Genomic DNA, 21,583 nt, shown 5'->3' with positions numbered 1-21,583 from the left:
GCAGCTGTGAGAAGTCCGCATTAGTTAAAATCTAGCTTTTTATTAGCTATCTTCATTGGTCATTACCAACCGATAGCCGGTCACTCGCAGTGCCATCTCTACTATCAGACCATAAACAGATGCTGAGCCCTCGGGAAAACATTAAGTCCGCGTGATTACAATATTCCACTGATAAACGCGATGACGTCGAGTGAACGTGTGGCCAAAGTGGTTCTAGTGGACATCGAGGGTACTACCACATCGATCAGTTTCGTGCACGATGTTCTCTTTCCGTACGCCAAGAACAATGTGGAGAAGTTTCTAAGGGATTCCTGGGGAGGAGATGATACCAATCAAATTGTCCAGGATCTGCAACAAGTGCCCCAGTTTTCGGATTACAAAAACACATTATGTGATCTTCCTGAAAACGTGGATGTAAAACTCATAACCGGCTTTGTGCGCTACCTAATCGACAAAGATCTGAAGGTCACTCCGATGAAAACGCTCCAGGGATTAATTTGGGCTCAGGGTTATAGTGATGGACAGCTGAAGGGCCAGTAAGTTTCCCCTAGAGCTATAGTACAATACTTTGCCCCTATCTAATACATAACCTAAATTTCTTATCTACGAAATTTTGAATTTTAGTTGTTTTTATTGTCAAAAACGCTAAAAGTTCAAATAAGCAAAAAACTATTTTGTTTTTAGTAAATTAGAAACAACTGTTTATCAATTCGTGCTGAGGGTATTATAATTAAAGTCAGAAGAGACAATCCTTTATAAATATATTCTCGATCAGCAAAACCAGGAAAGTCTTTCCATGTCCAACTGTCCGTCATTCTGTCCGTTTTTTTTTCGCAAACTAGGATGATGAATGAGTGGAACTTCCCCGTAGGTATTTTATTTATTGGAGGTAGTATAAGTTGTATATAAGCCGGATCGGATTACTATATCATAAAGCTCCTATAGGAAAAAACGAAATAAATGAAACAAGTTATAACTTCTTTGATTTTTAATTTTTACAAATAAACTCCTAGATATTTAATCTCTTTTAAATATTATTAAAGAAATAAATTTTTTTTTAAATACTCGATTAAACAACATTTTAAGCTGGAGCGTAATGAAATGTAAATTGTTTGTCAACATATCTTTCTTATAAAGTTCATCAAACTAAAACAATAACACTGAATTATTAGCAAAGGTAAATTGCAACGAAAAAGTTAAAGTTCAACAATAATTTAAAGTTCAGTAATTAATTTAAATGTTATTTCTTTGACTCGTATCTAAGTTCATTCACTAACCATACAACATATGTTGTTAGTTCATTGCAGATGTTTGCGAGGCGGCATTGGTCGTTGTCAATCCTGTTAATCCTTGAAACAAAATAATATATAATAATAATAAAATAATCAAAGTGAGCGTAAAAAGGGTTCATTAAATTATTTAAAAAAACAATAATTATTATTATTTTTTTTTTTTAATTTTAAATTGTTTAAATTGTCTACATTTAAATTTGTAGAACTTTATCCTTAACAACTGGATTTTGTCTATTGAATTATTTTTTTTAACTTGAAGAATATGTTATAATTGGTCGTAATTATAGCTTCTTTCGGTCTCCTTACTAATTAAATGCCCTTGTTCTTTTTTTTAAGTGTCTTTGAAGATGTCCCCGCAGCGTTTCAGGCCTGGTGTGCTGCTGGTCTCCGAATTGGTGTCTACTCCAGCGGCAGCGTGGCTGCCCAAAAGCTGATCTTTGGAAATAGCATAGCCGGAAACCTGCAACCCTACCTCAGTGCCCATTTCGACACCCATGTGGGCCACAAACAGGAACAACGATCGTATGAAAATATAGCCAAAGCGTTGGCAGAGGAGCCGCAGCATATACTCTTTCTCACGGATATTCCAGGAGGTAATGGATTGTTTAATGCCTTGTCACTCAGTTTGCTAATCCTGTTGTAACGCATTTTAGAAGCCGCAGCTGCTCGCTCTGCAGGATTGAAAGCCATTATCCTTCAGCGACCTGGAAACGCCGCCTTGACAGATGATCAAAAAAGCAGCTTCGAGGTGATTACGGACTTTAAACCACTTCAAAACCTAAAACTGCCAGAAAATAAACCGCTGGCGTAGGTCAATCCAAAAAAGTATACATATATTTTGACTAGGTGCTTGGAAATTAGGTGATTCTCTAGAGGAAAGCCCGGTCTACGCTGCACAGGTCGTCGCCGCTGTCGTGACTGGGCGTTTCCGTGGTAAGTCCCTGTGCTCTTCTTCCGGACCGCTTGCTCCTTTGGGACTGCCGCGAACAGGACTTCTCCGGGCCGTAGATCTTGCGCAACTGCTGCAGCTTGGCGTCCGCATCCTGCGCCGCGCACTCGGACTTTTTCTTCCTTCGCTGCCGGCTGCCCTCGCAAGAGTGGCGCATTTCCTCGCTCCGGCAGGTGTGGGTCAACTTGCCCACCTCTGGGCCCCAGAAGGTGGGTCCCTCGAGCAGGAGTGGAGCGGATTTTACCCGCTGCCGCATCATTTCCATATGCAGCTCATACTGGCGCTCTTGAAAAGCTTGTTCTGCCTTTCGGGTGGCCAGACGGATGGATAACAAAGCTTTGTGGGATTCGCTGAATGATAGAAACAAGCATAATTGGGATATTAATTAATGATAAGATGTATCTAGCGACTTAGCAATACTCACTTCAAGGAGAGCGACTTCCAAGCAGGCGTCTTTCGCACCTCCCAATCGAATTGCGGACGTGGATCATGGTAGGTGCAATTGTTTTTCAGCTCCTTAACCTTTTTCCGGGAAACTTCAGCCCTCAAAGTGGCCGCTAGATTTGGACGCGAGACCGGGTGCAATGGTGACACACTCGGCGTTCGTCTCTGTGGCGGTTCCTCTGGCAAATCAAAGATGCTCAGCGGTGGCAGTGACTTCTCTTCCTTTGGAATTGGCCCAGGTTTCGGTTTCCTTCCCCTGACGCGTCTTCCTCGACCTCTTACTGTGGTGGATGCACTACTGCTACGCTTCGAGGAGGCGGTGGGCGATTGGATCTGTATCTTGGGAACATCCTCATCCTTGCGGCAAGGGAAATAGTTGCTCATTTTAGGATGAGCGAGTTTGGAAGGCTTTGGATTTGGCTCTGAGGCGCTTGCCTGAAGATCATTGACACTGAAGCACCTGCGCAGCATTTCCCTTCGGCACTTGGCCCGTTCTGCCGTGTGCTGGCCAGGATTAACTGTCGGCTGGCAGCGGTTGTGCGTCTGGCTCTGGCTGTGAGTCTGCGTTTGGGTCGCATTGCTGCTGATAGACTTTGGCCTACGGAACTCCGCCTCGAAACTTTTAAGGGACCTCTTGAAATCCGCCACTTCTACGGCAAAGTCCTCTTTGAAGCTCTTCAGGCGGCTCAAATCTCTGAGGCATTTGTTGTACTCCTCGCTAAGGCAACTGGATTTTGAAGTATGGACGACTGCGGGACTGACGCATTTATCTTGGTGCTCAGGGATCACTAATATTGGTGGCGGTGGCGGAGGAACAGGATCCAGAACCAAAGGATGCTTTTTTATCTTTTTCCCTTTGGACGACCGCTTTTTCGACTTTCCATGACCCAACGAACTACTGCTGGCACTAGCACATCGTGCTCGAGTTGGAGCTGCAGCTGGCTGATCTCGCAGTTCACGGCTCGTGCTTCGCAGACTCTCCAGCGTGGAGTAGAACTCCGCCTGGTGCAGGTGCTTAACATCACAGTAGTCTGGAAAAAATCAAGGAAAAAGAGATACATATGTAGTAAAAATTATAATTTTCAGCTATTACATACAGTTTTTATTATACCCCAACACTCGTGGAGTAAAACGGTGTCGTTGAAAAGTTTGTAATAAGTAAAAGAAACCGTTTTCTATTAAGTATTTATATTATTGATCAGGATCAACAGCCGATCAAGTAAGAGTTGTCAAATCTTTAAATAAACTTGGATAAATTTCTAATTTCCAAGATCTCGACCTTCTTACGAACATATATGCGGACAGAGCTAGGTCGACTCTTTATAGGGTTAGTTATATACTTTTTTAAGAATACAATATACCATTTTACTTGACTGATAGCGGGTATAATAAACTTCTCAGAACATTATTAGCTCTTCAGCTTAAGGTAACCCCTGTAAATTTAATATTAAATGTATATAAATCAAAGAAAAGCTTGGTTAGCATTGCCATTACACATAGCCTACTCCAAATTTACTACCAATATTCACTTTTTGAACCTTTCTCCTTCGACAAGTGTTGGCTCCCAGCACCAAACTTACCAGGTATACTGTCGTAGAACTTGGCCAGCGACCTGACACCCATTTGGCTGCTCCACGCAGGTGTCTCCGCCTCCGGTGATGCAATGGGAGCCGAGCCCGTGGCCTTCTTGCCACCGAAAGAACAGAGTTTGGGGCGATTGTAAACTGGAGCCGGACAGTTGTTGCACGGATCGATGGGCACTTTCACACAGGAATTGAGATAGTGCGAGCTCATGCTGCGAAAAGCGGAAGTCTAGCCTGCTGGAAAATAGATAATTGTTGCAAACGCGCTTTATCAATACCAAGCACAACCTGGAGTTGTTGCCAGCGGTTACCTGGCACTGTTTGTTTTTGTGCACTTCCGTTTTGGGCACACCATTCGCCAGGTCACGCACCGATTAGCTGTCGCTGTCCTGGTTTCGGATGCACTTCGTCCGCGCAGACGCATGGGTTTCATATAATCTCGAGTCATGTTCAGAAAAGTTTAATACCCTTCCTTTGAATAGATTGATGGCAAACGATTTTACTCCTTTATATGGCCGTGAAAAAAATTATTACTATGAAATAGTGGAACTTAAACGAATCGAATAATTACTCAGCTCGTTTATAGGGATTACCACACCATTTTGTTCAAACGTCTATACTTTAAAAGTAATTGATTTTTTATATGTTTTAAATGGGACTCATAATAATTAAAATAACCTTGTTTCCCTCCTGCAATACAATACCAACCCAATACGGAAATAAGTGCCACACATTTTGTGCATATAACCCGTTGTCGCAATAATTTCAAATTCTAGCCTCCACATATAAACCGTTATACCAGAATGTGAAAATATGTGACAGTGGAATCTAGCTATTAGTTCACTAAGATAATCGATAACTGCAGGGAAAACATCGATAAGGCCGAACTTCTAAAGACATCGATAGCATAAAGGAAACATCGTTTTTGTACCAGCTCTAGCCTAGCTCGCGGAAAACAAAGACCACCAAACAGCGAAGCGGCGTATTTCGCCAGCGCAACGTAAAAACATTCGATTTCACCTGTGCGCGATTTGTGAAAATCTCATTTTTAAACGTACACATAGAAAATCGACGAACTTTTTGGCGGAGAAAACAGAAGCCAACTAAAAGAAAATCACTCACCCACAAAAATGAGGCTGTTAGCGGCAGCAACAGTTGCGCTTGTATTGCTTTTGGGCCAAGCAGCTGGCGAGGAACTCACGGAGGAGCGAGCGGGACAGGAACAGGGAGATGCGGAGGTGAGTGTGCGTGTGTTGTTTTGTTATGATTCAGCAACGCGACTATTTCGACATCTAACGCTTTCGCGAGGGCCAAAACACAACGTAATCCCCTTCAAAGTGACTAAAGCTTGGGGGCAGGGATAACGGTTCGCTTTTAAGCGGAAAATATGCAATTTTACAGTTAACTGCCACTCTCTCACCCCGCTTGCTCCACACACTCACATGTACACCTGCACACCTACATACACCCGTACTCACACACGTTCGCCATATTGGCTGATGACCCATTGTTTGTTCTTGTTTTAAGTACACAGAAAAAAAGCAGCTCAAATACATAGATATATATGAGCACACTGTCCAACTTCCTTCGCAAAAGATAACAACGGTAAATTAAAATGTCATAGGAGAGCAAAGAGATTTCGCTTTTGGTAACTAGACACAGTGTTTAAATAACAACGCAGCACAATGAACCGTACATTTGTAACTTTAGTATATTTTTTATTAAATTAAATTGTACGTTAACTTTAACTCGATATTGTTAGTTGTTATCTGTTCCGAAATAGAATGTCTAAATGTATGAAAAGATTTTCTCTGTGTTCCCTTGAAAACCTTTGTTTTTCTAGCTTCTATCTAGTGCTCTATTTCTACGCCTATTTGGGTCTTTGTTTATTCTGCGACGCGTCAGCTGTTTGCTTATCTCGTTGGCCGATGAAAACCCATTGATCCCCAGACTACGCTGTTTTTGCAACTGCTTCTTATCGGGCTATTTTAATTGGCCCCACTAGTCCGTTTAAAATTGCTTTGTGCGCTGAAATTGCGTTTTAATTTCTGCCTTTTAAGTGCATTTTCAAACAATCAGACCCGGAATTTAAATTTGTAAAGTGAAATTCACGACCTCTGATGGAATTAAACTTAATCCCATGGCACCTTCTATTTGTAGAAATTTACACTTCCAATCAAATGTTTGTTAGCAAGTTACCCTATTAAAAATTATGTGTGCAAAGAAAAGAAATAAGTCTTTAAGGTTGAAATCATCCCTCTTGCAGGCATTCAACCCCAACATTGTTATTTTGTAGAAAATGTTTTTACCAATAAATACCGACGTTTTACAAAAGAATAAACATTGCAAATTGAAGCTCGGAGACGTATTTAGGATGTTTTAAGCGCTAGAACGCGGTAAACAAGTGCCCACTTAGTGCACAGATTTTCTGTCAGCAAATTGTTTACGTAAACCAATTTATATGGAAAGCGATGAGCATCTTGCTCTAACAATAGACTTTTTACTTAGTCAAGTAATGTCGCTAGGTAGTATAAGTGTTTTCTGTTTGCATTTTCAATTACAAAGTCAACACGGTTTTCATGATGAAAAATTCAACACATTAATTTAGGAATATTTTTTTTAATTTTAAAAACTTCTAAAAAAGCTGTTTTTGAATATTTTTAATTATGGTTTTTTAAGGTTTTAAATTTGGTTCTTAGCGAAATCGATCGCAGTTCATGCGCTTACCTTAGATATAAAACTTTGATTAACCCAAAAACGTTTATTAATGTGATGCAAAAAAAAAAATGATTAGAGAAGTAAACTCTATATAATCTCTTAACAGGATATATTTTGATGTCGGGTTGCTGTTGATTTTTGTTATACTTTTGTAATATATACATACGTCATTTGATAAAAATTGTAAACGGTATCTGGGGTTTCGTGACGCAATTTTTTGTTCCTTAATTTTGTAAATCAGTGTTTATTTAATAGGCAAAAAAGATATTGCAAAGCGTTCCTCAAAGTCAATAGACTTTGAAGTTTGTAGAATAAAATTGACAAAATTTGTCAGCATTCAACCCATAATTAATGATATCAACTTAAATAAATAATTCCAAGAAATCTTTGAAAATTTATGTGCACACCACTGCGAGAACCTGAACTGATTTCAAATTGTGATTAACTGCTTCATGATTCAGAAGGGGAACAGATTTCAATTTAAATAAATTAAATTTTCTGTTTGTGGTACTCCTGAAGGCCCTCTCGTCCACCCCAATGCCACAAAGTAATGTGCCAGATTAATGACTGAGAGAGCACCGCCTGCTAAGCCCCTTTCCCCTCGGAGAAAACCTGACTGGACTTTGGGGTGATGCCATTTGGAGCAGCGTCATCAATATCAATTAAATTGCCGGCAGGCATCAGGGCAAAAACGAGAATCAGAAAAAAAATCGCATAGCATTCATCATATTCCGACAAACGAAAATATTTGTATATGCAAATAATTAAATATAACGTAAAAAGGGTTCAGCGAGTTAAAGCCAGAGTGCAAAAGTCTGGGCACTTGAATTATTTACCGCGTCGCATTTCAAATGTTGAATTTTAATTTGACGCATGCCTCAACGGAAGTAAAAATAAGTTTAAATAAATAGTGTTAGCACGCTGATTTCGGAAGAGTCGTCAGAATGATACCTATTACTAAACTATATTTCCTATAGTCACAAAATTAGTTAATTGATGCTTTAAAAAGTGTATCTCCATATTTGGTTAATTGATTAAATGCCAACATTAGATCGGCAATAAATATATGGTAATATGTCGCAGATTTATATGTCAACATCAGTCTTAAACGTTCTTCACATTAATTTTAAGACTTATTAATGGCAATAAACCCAGGCATTTAATTTCTACATAAACTGAATACACCTTTATGAGTTTAAATCAGGGGTAAAATTACATTTAATGGTAATAAATATAGGCATTTAATTTCTACATTAACTGAATACACCCTAATGTGTTTTTAACAAGGGGTAAAAACAAAAGGGAAAAGAAGCACAGAAACGCACGCACAGAGACTAGAAAGAATGCATGGAAAAATTTGCATAAATGAATATTATTGCGGAACTGTATGCGCGGATATAGCCACACATACCAAACACATTTGCGCAAATATTTATGGGTACACACGAGTATAATATCCGAGTCTAATATACATATTCATTCAGTCAAGTCAGCGGCGCGATTCGCAGAAAACTTGCTGCCAACTTATGGGCCACTATTGTCTCACAAATCTCTGTCAGCGGACTGGAGTGGTCGGAGGGGTTTATGGCTGTCATTTAGGAAATCAAATCGGATGATTCAGAAACCACGAAAACAAAAAAATCCGATGGACGAATCTATCGATGCCTCCTCTTGCCAGCAAATTGTCGGCGCTTGTCAAATGCGAGTATTCTTTCTCGCTTTTTTGGCTTTATGCAAATCAGTCGCCGACGACTCTATCCATCGATCCATCCATTTGTCTGGACGTCCTTTGTATAATTTTGAGCATGATTTGCCGCCTAATAGAAATGCCAAAGGAAATTACGGCATTGGACCCACTAAATGGTTTGGCCAGCCCAAGACAACGAGACCCAATCAACCCCACCATCACACCATCCAGTGCCGATGCCAATATCCCATATTCGCACAGAGGGCGCAAATTAGCACCCAAGGGAGCTGTGAAGGCAAAGTTTATAATGAGCTTGGCCAAAAAGGGGGCCAATCTGTGGGTAAATGCCAGGAGAATGCGGCATGTGTGCGTGTGTGTCTCCATTGTCTGATTGGAAATTTAAACAGGCAACTTGAGTGCTGCTATATTAGCTACATTATTGACAGATCTGGGTTCCTGAAAAACATTCAGTTTTGGTCTTTACTAATTGATTGACTTTTGGCTGTATTAATTGATCAGCAAAATAGAGCAATTTTTGTACTGATTTCATTATATGAATTTATTTAGTCATAATAATTAAATACTCACTTATTTTAATAAGAAATTTGTTAATAAGATTGAAGCCAGAGATTCTGTAAAACTTGTTTCAGTGACTGTAACAAGTTTCTATTGTCCCTATATGCCCCAAACAAAAGATTTTAAATGCGGAAACCTGCTTATAAACTCGAATTTAGATTTTGTATTTAATTTATTTGACTTATAAACTTTTATTATGATAAATTTTGTTAATATTAAATTTGCTCGTTAATCTTTTGTATTTATATCAAATATTGTGATTAAATATTTAGCTGGTTTTGGCTCTCAGTTTCTGTCAGCACTGTGCAATTGTAAGGAGGGGGGACAACTCGGATTGCGATGGTTAATGCATAAGCTTAAAACTATGAGTGGTGGGGGGTCGGAGGTCAGGGGACTATCTATTGGCTGAGGGTTGGGTTGCCATGCCATCTTGCCCACAAGGGGCGGATGGGATGGCGGAGTGAATCTGCAGGTGTCCTGATGGCAGATAGGAGATAGCAGCGAACAAAGCCAATATCATTCCAAAGATGCTTGCGTGAAGCGTGGTCGGAATTTAAAATTCCAAATTCGTTTATTAGTTAGTGCAAGATATGGAATTCCCAAATCAGCAAATAAACTACACGCTTCACTGTGGTAACCATTGTGAAGACACAATTGAAACCACAAATAAGTTGATGTCGAGACAGACAGAATAAATCAATTTAAGTCGATGTGGAGATGGATGAAAATTGTTAACACGCAAGGAAGACTTTCGGAACCAATACGTGTGGAAAAAATGATGATTTATGAACACGAAACTAGTAAATATTAGTCAGGGGCTAATTTAATTAAGGCTATTTAGATATATACGTCAGAAGAGACAATTAATCATTTTTAATTGTTGAAAATAAAACTTAAAGATTTAGACTACATTTATACTACTTGTGAATTTTATTTACACTTATTGCGTGTTATGTTATTTATTTAAACGTGCATATGTTCTCTTATTAACGACATTTATACAGACTGTTAAACCGGAAAAATAATAAAACTTAAAACTTACTTGCAAATGTAAATAAAGACAAAAGTAATGCTATGGCACAAATGCATCCAAATTATATACTTAGCTTCCAGTTTATGTAAATATGCTAACCCAAAAAAGGCAGATGCCTAAAGAAAGCCCCTTGCCAAGGTTAATGTCTTTATTAACACCTAAAACACGCCCAAAAACGTGAGCGCCTCATCAAAGCCCAAGAGTGCGGCATCTTCACCTTGGACACAAGTGTGTTGCACAACACAGATACTCAGATTTCAACTCAGATTCGGATTCAGCACACAAATCCCTGACAGATTTTAATAGTATACCGGTTTCTCGACCCATAGGCGGATTGGGGATGAGAGCTTGGGATTCACAGAGCCGGTCGTGCGTAAGTGGATTTCAAAATGTTAATGGGCTGCGTGGAAAAAAAAAATTAAGTCACCAATGACAGAATCTCGTTGCGATGATGATGTTGGCGTTGCATTTATATGCACACTGAGCGGGCCAATCGCTTTAATTAAACTTTAATTAAAAACAACACAAGCCAAATTGCCAATTTGCAGCGACTGCGCTGCTACTGCGACGCAACAACGTTTGCTCGTTGATGTTTGCGATGATTCAATTAAAGTTTTTCAACACTGCCATCAGAGGACGGCTTAATGCGCAACACCCAACTCTTTTCGAAAGCGTTTCGTTTAATATTTCCCTCGAATCGTTTACACTGGCAAATTTTGTGTTTGCACGAGAGTTCAGTAAGCCACTGACTGCAACAGGAGCTTATGGTGGTGGCGCGTTGTGTTTGCACAGATCAGGGGAATTGCCTGATTGATGCAAAGTGTGTCGAAAAACACGCACGCTAAAGTACACACATTAGGTACATATGCAGATTATGGCGGGAGGTGAATTAAACATAGTTGTTCAGGTGTCCCTCTTTGCATAAAATATAAATTTATTACAAATTACGTTTCGCACGGTTCATTGGATTTTGCTCGCGTTTGTTTTGCAATAACGCTGTTCTTTTCTTGTTGCACATAACTTAATTGAATAAAATAAGCTAATTGTTATTGAAAACTTGAAATATTAAAAAGGCTACATAAATTTTCTAATTAAATTAAATGCAGCACTACTTTTTATATTTAAGAAATCTTAATCAAAATTAAGCAGTTTGAACCCTTTTGGATGTTCTGTAATAGCCTTACTGCTAAACCTCTCAAAATGTGTAATGTGGGAGTCATAATTACTAATAGTTCCATGATACGCTCAGTGCAGTCGGGTGTATTAAAAGAAGGCAACAGGCTTACGACCGACTGAGTATTGCATAAATTGGTTGCTCTTTTGCCGAGCAGTTGCCAGGACAATACGACCAGAGCTGAACTTAACCAGTGCGCGTTGCCAAGAACTTAAAAACCCATCATCGTGTTTTGGTATGGCTTGCGATGTTGTTTAAAATGCCATAAAGTTTAATTGAAAAACAAGCTCCGGCAGCTCCGGCAGCTCCATCGCTTCATGATGGCACCCATTCTTATCCCCCACACGCCCTCGAACCACCCACACAACATAATCAGCTTGAGCATCAGGCGGGCATCAACGTCGCTGGCAGTGACGCAACCGCTGTCAAAAGTTTTTATGCATTTTTTTCGGCTTTTTGTCACGACGTCAGCGGCAATGAGGATGAACGACCAAAACGTCAACAAGACGCCAAGTATTCCATTCTCCCAAACTATACGCTGACCCCCCATCCGCTGTCAACTGCAATGCATCAGCAGCAATAGCAGTAATACACTCCGGAAATTATTGACTTTTACAACAGGGCTTAAGTCTATTATGATATGGTTCAAAATTGTATGAATCCTCAAATTATATGTTTCAAAAAAAGCTATAGCAATACTACACACTGCAAGTTTAAATTTATTTTTTTGTCTTTTTTGCAATATGTACTTTACTTTAAAACTCCAGAGGGACTTTGATATGTCTTTAAAATATTACTTAACCTGTGATTTAATTTCTTAAATTTATAAGTACTTGATTTTTTCAAGTGCTCAACCAGAAAAACAACACTGGATGAATTCAAAGCTAGTTGGCTGTCTTTTAGTGATTTCGTTTTTTTTTTTAATTATTCAGCAAAATCCGTCTGCGGTAGTCGGTCGATCCGTCGCACTGTCCGACTGTCTGTCATCGGCTTTTTGCATTTGTGTCTCATCATTTATCGATGGATTTGCTGCATTGCTCCACAGACCGGTTCAGTGTGGTTCGCATCGCATCGCATCGCATCGTTTCGTTCCGTTTCAGTTTCGTTACGGTGGTTAATTAGTTTTTGTGGCCTGAAAAGCCCAGTCAAGCGTTGGCCAGTGATTGACTTGATTGGTCGTCTGATGTGCCGATCCGTTGCCGCAGTTTGACCGCAATTGCAGCTGCAATTATGCGGAGTTCATTAGGCTTTAGGACCAGTGGGCAGTAAACAGGTGAATGAAGGGGGTGGTGTACGGATAACGGATAACTGAGCCTTTAAGGGGCGGACATTATGCCTAGCAATGCATTCATTTATAATTAACCCTAAATCCTCTCATGCTTTGCTGCATATTAATCTAAGGGGACTTTCAAATGTGATGGCCCACACCCACTTATGCTTAACTCACACAACTCACAGTGCATGGGTTGGGTATAATATTTCATTTAATAATTTAATCGGCCATGCTAAAAATAATACATTTAATAATATTTATCTTTAATTCCTTCGCATTATGAGTCACTAATTGTAATTGTTTTTAATTTTACCCATAAATGGCAAACTCATCATTTTAGGTAGACTAAATTTAATTGACACAGTAGTTTATAATCATTTAAGACTTTTTCAAATAAATTAAAAACTCGATAAAAGTAAACTTTAGTTTAGTTAAGTTCAAGTGGTAAAAACATAATTGTTTATCCTGTATGTTCCACAATTGATTTAATAATTGTGTTTGACTGTTAACTATTGTTAGCGTAATCCGGAAAGCATAATAGCGCACTGGCAAATATAATTTGTGGCATTAACCATGTATGTCAAGTGGATTAAGGTTGTTTGCACTGTATCGCATAATTACACAATAACCACACCGCTTTGCTTGCTCCATTCAAACATCACACATGCCAACCACAACAACACCCGGTATCCGGATCACAAATGTCGGCGGCGACCAAAATCTCTTTTGTGTGTGTATCCTCATATGTGTTTTGCTTTCTGTTTCGTCTTTCCCCACAACACACACACACACACACACCAATCCTCAAACATCCCAAACCGTAAAATCCCCGAAATCCGAAACAATAGAGCGCCGCAACTACAGAAACGTCTGCGGACCAGGCGGTGACCGAACCGCCGATCAAGCTGATCCATGTCTTGAATCCCGGGGAGCGGGAGTATCTGTCACCCAACCTGATTGGCGTTCAGAACATAGCCATGACCTTCTTGCCGCTGTCGATGAACTTTGTGAACGTTATCGATGCCTACCGGGAGATAACCGCCGGAGTGCGCTACGAGATCCTGCTGAACGCGGTTGACACGAAGGCGAAGCAACCGACGGAGGCGGACACCATCTGTCGGCTGGTCATCCTGGAGAAACCCTGGCTGCGCACCCAATGGGGTGACAAACATCGCGAGCTGGTCAACTCGAATTGCAGCGATTCGGCGGAGAACTCGTTGACCGGCGATCCGGCGGAGAAGGCACGTCTGCTCAACGAGAAATACGTGAGTAATAGCATCTTCAATGGCGGTCAAAGGAACGAGCTGAGCGACACCGAGATGGCCCATCTTGAGTCCCAGATTCTGACTAACCTGGGCCCCATGAAAAGGAAGGTCAGTGTGACCAAGTCCGCTCCTGCGGCTCCTGCTGCTGCCGCTTCTCCTGTTGATTCCGCAGCTCCTGTTGCCATAGACGCTTCCATTACGATGACGAAGCTGAGTCCACCTGAAGCCATTAATGAGAGCGCCCCGGCAATTAGCATTGATGAGGCGGAAAAGGAAAAAAATGCGGGGCAGGTGGAGGTTGAAGAGGAGGGTCTAACCTCCACCACAGTCGCCACAGAGCTGAACGATAATGAGAAGCGTTGGCTCGACGATTTCCTATCGGTGGGTGCGTATAATTTCGAAAAGAACCAAGAGAAGGAGCAGCAGCAGGAGCAGGAGGAGACCGTTCCGGAGCAAAAGGACCCTGAGGTGGAGGCTACTACTACTACTACTAGTACTTTACCAACATCATCGTCATCGTGAATATCCTTATTATCATCCCAACACACACCCACACACACACACACCAATCATCATCCCCCACTGTCTATGTCCTTTACACATAAATACTCTTTTATATAATACATACTACACCTTAATGCGAACAATAAAAAAGGAAAATGTTATTTAATTGAATTTATTTAAGCTTGCCTTTTCACCTGATGCGGATGTGGTGATGATAGGGAGGAAGAGGGTTCGTTTGGAGGATTCCCCGCTTGGCATCCCCGCAAAACACTTATTTCACCTTAATAATCAAATGAGTTTCCGCTCTCAAATTACGGCCGCAATCTGTTTAACCCGGCCGTATCTTGGCCGTGTTCGCAGCCCCTAGGGAGGGGCCATCTGGGCCTGTCTATATGTCTTGGGGGGGGATCCCAAGTGCCGCTATATATGTGAGAGGTTAAGTGGGTGAGGATGTGGAGCTCCCATCCTCCTCTTCCTCCTCCTCCTCGCCGTGCGATGCCCACGGTGTCGACGGCAGCAGAAACACACAGAGAGTGCGAGCCAAGTGTTCTCATTATCCTTGTGCTCTACTTTTTACAGCGGTTGACTCTGTGGTGCCACGTACAGTGGGTCGAAGGCGATTTGTCTCCGGGGGTGGGCATTTTCCGCCCGACTTAACCCAGAGAGCATAAGAGGTTAAATAATCAATGACAGAATCTGCAACTTCAATGGTTTGGGATGCTACTTTAGAAATTGCCTTTCCATGTGAAAGCCTTTAAAATAACGTACAATTCTTTTGAAATCAAATATGTTAGCCACTTTCTGTATTCGTTTTAACAATTGTTGGATGTTTTTTATATTTAAATTAGAATTATAAAATTAAATATTCCTTTATTTATTAAAAATCAATCAATAACTTGAGGCATACCAACAAATATGTTATTCTTACTTAAATTATTATTTGTCTATTGAAATCTCCAATTTTTTACATTTATCTTTTAGTCATAAAGATTTCAAAATTTCAATAATGACGCTGCATTTATATATTTAATCAGACCTTTTGTAACTCCATTTCAAAAAAGCTTAAAACCACACTTTATAAGCGATGAGAGAATATATGAAATTTTAATGGTAATAATTCAACTCAATCTGTTTTGGACATGTTCAACAATTGGAAATCTCTATCCCCATATTATTTCCAGCCCATATGAGTTGCCCAATGAGCTCTTGTAAAAATCATCGCAGAATAAATTAATTAAGTGCTTTGGAAATGAGAACCATTCAGTTGCAATTGCTGATTTACGCCAACTGTCAGAAAGTATAGAGCCGAGTTCAGCACTCGACTGTCAATGTATCCAAATGGATTTCACGGACCATTGCACACACCTCCCTTTCCAGAGAGGCCACCCACTGTGCCCCGTGCCCCGTGCCCCAGGGTCGTTGAAACATCATTTACGTTATAATTCTTATTGAAATACGCATTTAAATTAACAGCTCCCAGTTGGGTGTTGCGGTATTGAAGGGGTTGAGGTGGGCTGCATTGGATAGTTGGATAGTAGGCCCGGGTTGCAGAATCGGGGCTGTAAAAAAGGGGAGTGGCGGGCAGGCGGCTTAATGAATTCATGTTCGAACACAGGCTGCACCACACATCGAAAAGGATGGCCGCCTGGACCTCCCATCGGCTGCTCATTCTTTTTGTGCTGCCCGTATTTTTAATTATACACACGTCGTAGCCATTACATTCCTATCGGTATTGTTGTCGTAGCTAGATGACCTGCACTCGAAAAATCGTTTGACTGCATTTAAAATTTGGTATGCAATTTACTGCAGAATATTTAGAAGCTTGCACTACAGTTTTTTAAACTTATATGTCAAACTAATCGTTAATAGTAAAACTTTTCTTATTTCCCCATATATGAGTATTTAAACCTACTGTAGTATTCCAATTCCAGCCAATATTGCAATTTAAAAACACAGTATAATTTACATTGAGAAAATTATGTTATGATGGGTTCTACGTGAAACATGATACAAATGTTTAACTCTCTTGTTTTAAATATATGTACACTTTTGGAGGAAATTTGTAAAACTGGTTTTATTTTTTGACCTTTTACATAAAGGTATTTTTGTCACCTTTCTAGGAAATAAAAGTCTTTTAGGATAAACTCTTCAATTGAAATACATTCAGTGTTAGCCGTAACTGAAATTCGATTATCTATAAATTTTATAAGCGTAGCTCTTAACATGAAACAATATTAGAGAAACTAAAATTTCTTTATAAAAGAAAATATTTATTATGATTTATATAGACGTTTGCGCTACTGTACACAGATTTTTAATCCACCCCCCAAATACACAATATTTTGGAGGTTTTTCCTCATTTTATGTGCTTTTCGAGCCTTTGTGAGCCATAAAATGTTTTGAGTGTGACTCCACCTGCAGTCGCCATGTCAGAAGTCTGGCTGCGTCAGCAGGAGCAGACATTTGGCTCCTGGCTGGGACTGCGGCCCCGGATCCAGATCCCCAGAAACCAACTCCCATCAACGGCATCAACATATCACCATCATCGATGCCAGCCGGCAAACGAATATCCAGCCAAAATGTTTGGTTTAATTGGTTTTGTGTTCGGCATTGAATGGTTTATGGGCCACATGTGTCTGTCGGTATTATTGTTGTCCTATTCCACAACTGGTGAGGCGATGCCTTTCGGGCCTTCTTGTTTTCTTGCCACAACTCTTTCAGCCACGTGTACCAGTGTGTATGTGTCGTTCTGTCAATTTCGGTAATGTAAATTCAGACATGTCCTTGTTTCATTTGCATTCGTATGTAATTTATGTGTCAGTCCCGCATCGCCACTCTTTTTAGGGTCGGAGGTCTGATGTGGTGACAGCTGCGTGTCTGTTTGTAATGGATAAGTGTTTCCTTGTTGCGTAATTATCACAAGATTAACGAACTCTCAGACTGCATACAAAGGGCTGATTTCGTTTGAGATTTACATTGCTGTGGGGTTCGTTTTTGGTTCAGAATATTCCAAAAATTTAGTGCAATCTATTTGTTTGCTCTACTAATTGAACACAAAAAACTAAAAACATCGTATTGTAGTAAAAAAAAATGTTTGAAATACTATACTAAAATTATAAGTATTGACTTATGGTAACATTTCATAAAAATGTTTTATTATTAAACATAGGTTTAATAACATCTTTTTGATCACCATCAGAGAAAAAAAGAAATGCTCCATTGTAAAACGATTCCATTACAATATAGATTAAGTATGATTTTGAAGTACTATTAACTATTTACTCACTTAAAAATATAAGAACAACTATTTGGTATAGCGAAATTAGAGTTAAAGTTGGGAGAAAAACAGCAAAACTTTAATTGTAAACTCTTTATGGCTTGTTATTATATATCTAAAATCAAAAATATAAAAATAAAAGTCCAAGTAGGTCTGGACCAAAGTTGTCACTCCCGAACGAGAGTCCTATTCCAAATTTCACTTGATATCACTCGGTAAACTCCAACTGAAGCGGCTATACCAAATACTTTTTCTAATATTTTTTTAAGGTGCGTTAAAAGTTAATCGTTTGTTCAAAATCTCACTCAATCTCTAACGGTTGTAGATTCTTTTCACGATGAAGCAATTTGCGCTGTCTACCTGCATTCGCCGCATTTGGATCATGTCGGGTTGGCTGCGCCAGGAGGCGGCTGTAGCAGCTTGCATGTTGGTGGTGCAACGCAATCAGGTGGAGCTGAGGGAGGAGGAGGATGACCTCAAGGTTGAGCAGCAGGTGGTAGCCAGTGGCGGCGAGGTGGGCGTCGACTCCCAAGGCGGGCTTCGCCGTGTGCGCCTGCTCGACGACTACATCCTGCCTTTTGAATGCGGCCTCTGATTCCTGATCCCCAACTCCGTTCCGTTTTCCGTTCTGGTGACGCGCTTTTGGCTGTGCCTTATCCCTTAGTTAGTTGGTTAGTTAGTTGCCCGTTTGGGTGTGCTTTTTGCGGTTCGCGTTTAGGGAGTTTGAATATCTAACAAGGTTGGTTCGTATAGTAGAAGAGCTCCCCCCCTTGAAAATGTAATGAGGTTGCTTCTCCCACAGAAACAAACTATCCAAATTTCAGTCTGTACCCGCTGAATCGGAGTCGGATACTCTAACTGGACGGACCAAGGAAACTATAAAAAAATTAAAGTCCACTATTGATTGATAAATTAAAAAAAAAAAGAAATTCTGGACGAATCTCTCAAGCTTAGTTTATGTAAAAAATTTTATTTTTAAAACTGCGATTTTAAAGTATATATTTGAGAATTAAAAATGTAACAATAAATTATATCTAAATTAAACATGTTTCCAAATTTATAGATATGGGTTTTTTTCTGTTACTTTACTTTTAATATTTAGCACCTAAAACAATTGGTGTCCCTGATTCATGCAAGTTTGTCCCGTTTTTGAAATAGTTAGTGCCAAATTCGTAGCTTCCAATTAATTAAGTATAGTATAGTATTTGATTTAAAAAAATATATAAAATTATTAAAAAAAATAAGGATATTTTGATTGCATTTTGCGGTGACGGTTGGTTGGGGCTAAAAAACAGCAACTAAAAATAAGAAAGAACACTTTAGTCGAGTTTCCCGACTATCAGATACCCGTTACTCAGCAAACATAAGTTAAGCAAAATATTTCCCCACAACGGTAACGGATGCCATCTGTCGAGCTGCATGGCCAACACTTGAAGCTAAAAGAGTCAGCGATGTCTCGGTCGATCAGCGGCAGAGTGACGGCAGAGCGGCGAGAGAGGAGTTAATAACTATATAATTTCTAAAATAATAAATCGGTTTTAAAAATTTGCGTCTACCGATAGATAGATGGACTTGGCTACTGATCCTGGTCAAGAATATATATACTTAACGCTGTCGGAAACGCCTCTTTATACCTTTTAACATACTTTTCAATCTTTAACACTTCGAGTAACGGGTATAATGAATAGCCAAACCGCTTGTTTTTAAAAACTGCCGTTTTCTTATTATAAGAGAACTTGACTTTATTTTTCCAAACATCCATATTGTTGCAGGTGCTTCGCAGCAGACGCAGCTTGAACGACATTCCCCTGGGCGAGCATAAGCCTTATGATGAGGAGGCGGCAAAGGCGCAACTGCAGCAGTCCCTCGACAAACTTACCGCCGGAGAGGGACCACATTACAAGTAAGAAGATTTTGCATTTTGAATGTTATTTAAGTTCTTCAAAAAATATTACGACTTGAAAAACTGCATATCGTTTGAATACGAATGACTTATAACACCTAGATCCACTTGGATTTTAAAGAATTTAAGTATATCAGACTAATTAGTTTATTGCCTTTCAGAATAGTGAAAGTTTACTCAGCTTCGCGGCGGGTTGTGTCGGGCACCTTGACCCGCATCGATGCCGACCTGATCGATGGATCGCACTCGCAGCATCGCTGCATCGTGGAGATCTGGTCGCAACCCTGGCTGGCGAACAATGAAATCACCTTCAAGTGCCGCAACCAGCCGGTGGTGCAGGCCCGTCACAGCCGATCCGTGGAGTGGGCCGAGAAGAAGACGCATAAGAAGCACAGCCACCGGTCGCTGGACAAGGTTGAGCATCTGTTCCACAAGTTCCAGGTGCGTTTTGGCCGCCGCTACGTGAGCACCGCCGAACGTCAGATGCGTCTGCGCATTTTCCGCCAGAACATGAAGACCATCGCTGAGCTGAATGCCAACGAGATGGGCAGCGCCAAGTACGGCATCACGGAGTTCGCCGACATGACCAGCTCGGAGTACAAGGAACGCACGGGCCTGTGGCAGCGTGATGAGGCCAAATCTACTGGTGGATCTGCGGCTGTGGTGCCGGCCTACGCCGGTGAACTGCCCAAGGAGTTCGACTGGCGGCACAAGAATGCCGTCACCCAGGTGAAGAACCAGGGCTCGTGCGGCTCTTGCTGGGCCTTCAGTGTGACGGGCAACATCGAAGGTCTGTATGCCGTGAAATACGGCGAACTGAAGGAGTTCTCCGAGCAGGAGCTGCTCGACTGTGATACCACGGACAGTGCCTGCCACGGTGGCCTCATGGACAATGCCTACAAGTGAGTTGCGAAGGGTTGCGAAGACCTCTTTCAGCCCACCATTATAATTGTTATTCCACCCACAGAGCCATCAAGGACATTGGCGGCCTGGAGTACGAGGCCGAGTATCCCTACAAGGCGAATAAGAATCAGTGCCACTTCAACAAGACTTTGTCGCACGTTCAGGTCTCTGGTTTTGTGGATCTGCCCAAGGGCAACGAGACGGCCATGCAGGAATGGCTGCTCACCAATGGACCCATCTCGATCGGTAAGGCAATGTTTAGTTTATGCCGAAAGTCCAAACTAACCAATTGATCTTTGTATTAGGCATCAATGCCAACGCTATGCAGTTCTATCGCGGCGGCGTCTCACATCCGTGGAAGACGCTGTGCTCCAAGAAGAACCTCGACCACGGAGTGCTGGTTGTGGGCTATGGCGTCTCCGATTATCCCAATTTCCACAAGACCCTGCCCTACTGGATCGTGAAGAACTCGTGGGGTCCGCGCTGGGGAGAGCAGGGCTACTATCGCGTCTACCGCGGCGACAACACCTGCGGCGTCAGTGAGATGGCCACTTCAGCTGTGCTCGCCTAGACTCGATTCGAGTCCATCTAATCTACATACAAGTACATACGACTATATCTAGGTTAATATTATACTTCAGACAGCAACTTTGTGTACAATTCCGTTTCAATTGCATTTCTTCAATTGTTAGTTTTTAGAGCTTCGTCTAAACGTATAATCATTTCGGACATTTGTAATCTCACGACAAAAATCTGCATTCACATATTCTGCTTTCAATTGAAATAACAATAAATTGTACAAGAATTAAATCTTAGATATTCACATATGGGTTTTCAATCGATGCCAGCCAGCCTTGGTCACAGCAACAGTTGGTCGTTGTGGCACAGTGGGTCATAATTAAGCACAAGTCAGTAGATATTGCTATGCTATGCTCTTCATTTTTGTGATACATCGTTGATATGCGAAACCCAACCGCACTGTGCAGCAGTGCAATATGCTAA

General features: G+C 40.8%; 4 protein-coding genes across 7 annotated transcripts; 3 read left to right on the top strand and 1 right to left on the bottom strand.

The window, feature by feature from the left end:
• The first annotated feature begins 81 nt into the window (after positions 1-81).
• On the top strand, positions 82-2,120 carry LOC108141107 (enolase-phosphatase E1). The gene is made up of 3 exons (XM_017264318.2): positions 82-536; positions 1,629-1,885; positions 1,946-2,120. Exons 1-3 carry the CDS (start codon positions 181-183, stop codon positions 2,101-2,103), a joined length of 771 nt encoding a protein of 256 aa, XP_017119807.1. The 5' UTR covers positions 82-180; the 3' UTR covers positions 2,104-2,120.
• On the bottom strand, positions 2,116-5,033 carry LOC108141105. 3 transcript variants are annotated; one of them, XM_017264315.2, is made up of 5 exons: positions 4,977-5,033; positions 4,580-4,740; positions 4,266-4,502; positions 2,666-3,716; positions 2,116-2,591 (listed from the first exon to the last, which is right to left on the bottom strand). In XM_017264315.2, the coding sequence occupies exons 3-5, from the start codon at positions 4,477-4,479 to the stop codon at positions 2,162-2,164; spliced, it is 1,695 nt and encodes a 564-aa protein (XP_017119804.1). In that variant the 5' UTR covers positions 4,480-4,502; positions 4,580-4,740; positions 4,977-5,033; the 3' UTR covers positions 2,116-2,161. The 3 variants fall into 3 exon arrangements, with proteins under 3 accessions (XP_017119804.1, XP_041565123.1, XP_017119803.1); XM_017264314.2 differs by having other exon boundaries at positions 2,117-2,591; positions 4,266-4,505; positions 4,977-5,032; XM_041709189.1 differs by lacking the exon at positions 4,977-5,033 and having other exon boundaries at positions 4,557-4,586.
• Positions 5,034-5,191: 158 nt separating this feature from the next.
• Positions 5,192-21,391, top strand: LOC108141083 (putative cysteine proteinase CG12163). 2 transcript variants are annotated; one of them, XM_017264257.2, is made up of 6 exons: positions 5,192-5,506; positions 13,578-13,994; positions 19,548-19,678; positions 19,840-20,580; positions 20,646-20,827; positions 20,887-21,391. In XM_017264257.2, the coding sequence occupies exons 1-6, from the start codon at positions 5,399-5,401 to the stop codon at positions 21,150-21,152; spliced, it is 1,845 nt and encodes a 614-aa protein (XP_017119746.1). In that variant the 5' UTR covers positions 5,192-5,398; the 3' UTR covers positions 21,153-21,391. The 2 variants fall into 2 exon arrangements, with proteins under 2 accessions (XP_017119746.1, XP_017119747.1); XM_017264258.2 differs by lacking the exon at positions 13,578-13,994 and having other exon boundaries at positions 5,194-5,506.
• On the top strand, positions 17,911-18,835 carry LOC108141084. Its single transcript, XM_017264259.2, has 3 exons — positions 17,911-18,044; positions 18,101-18,514; positions 18,578-18,835. Exon 2 carries the CDS (start codon positions 18,113-18,115, stop codon positions 18,368-18,370), a length of 258 nt encoding a protein of 85 aa, XP_017119748.1. The 5' UTR covers positions 17,911-18,044; positions 18,101-18,112; the 3' UTR covers positions 18,371-18,514; positions 18,578-18,835.
• Positions 21,392-21,583: the final 192 nt, after the last annotated feature.

The sequence above is a fragment of the Drosophila elegans genome, unplaced genomic scaffold (genome assembly GCF_018152505.1).
Source record: "Drosophila elegans isolate 14027-0461.03 unplaced genomic scaffold, ASM1815250v1 contig_476, whole genome shotgun sequence".
NCBI classification, from domain to species: domain Eukaryota; kingdom Metazoa; phylum Arthropoda; class Insecta; order Diptera; family Drosophilidae; genus Drosophila; species Drosophila elegans.
The sequence above is the reverse complement of the archived record's forward strand: the minus strand, read 5'-3'. Positions and strand labels throughout refer to the sequence as shown.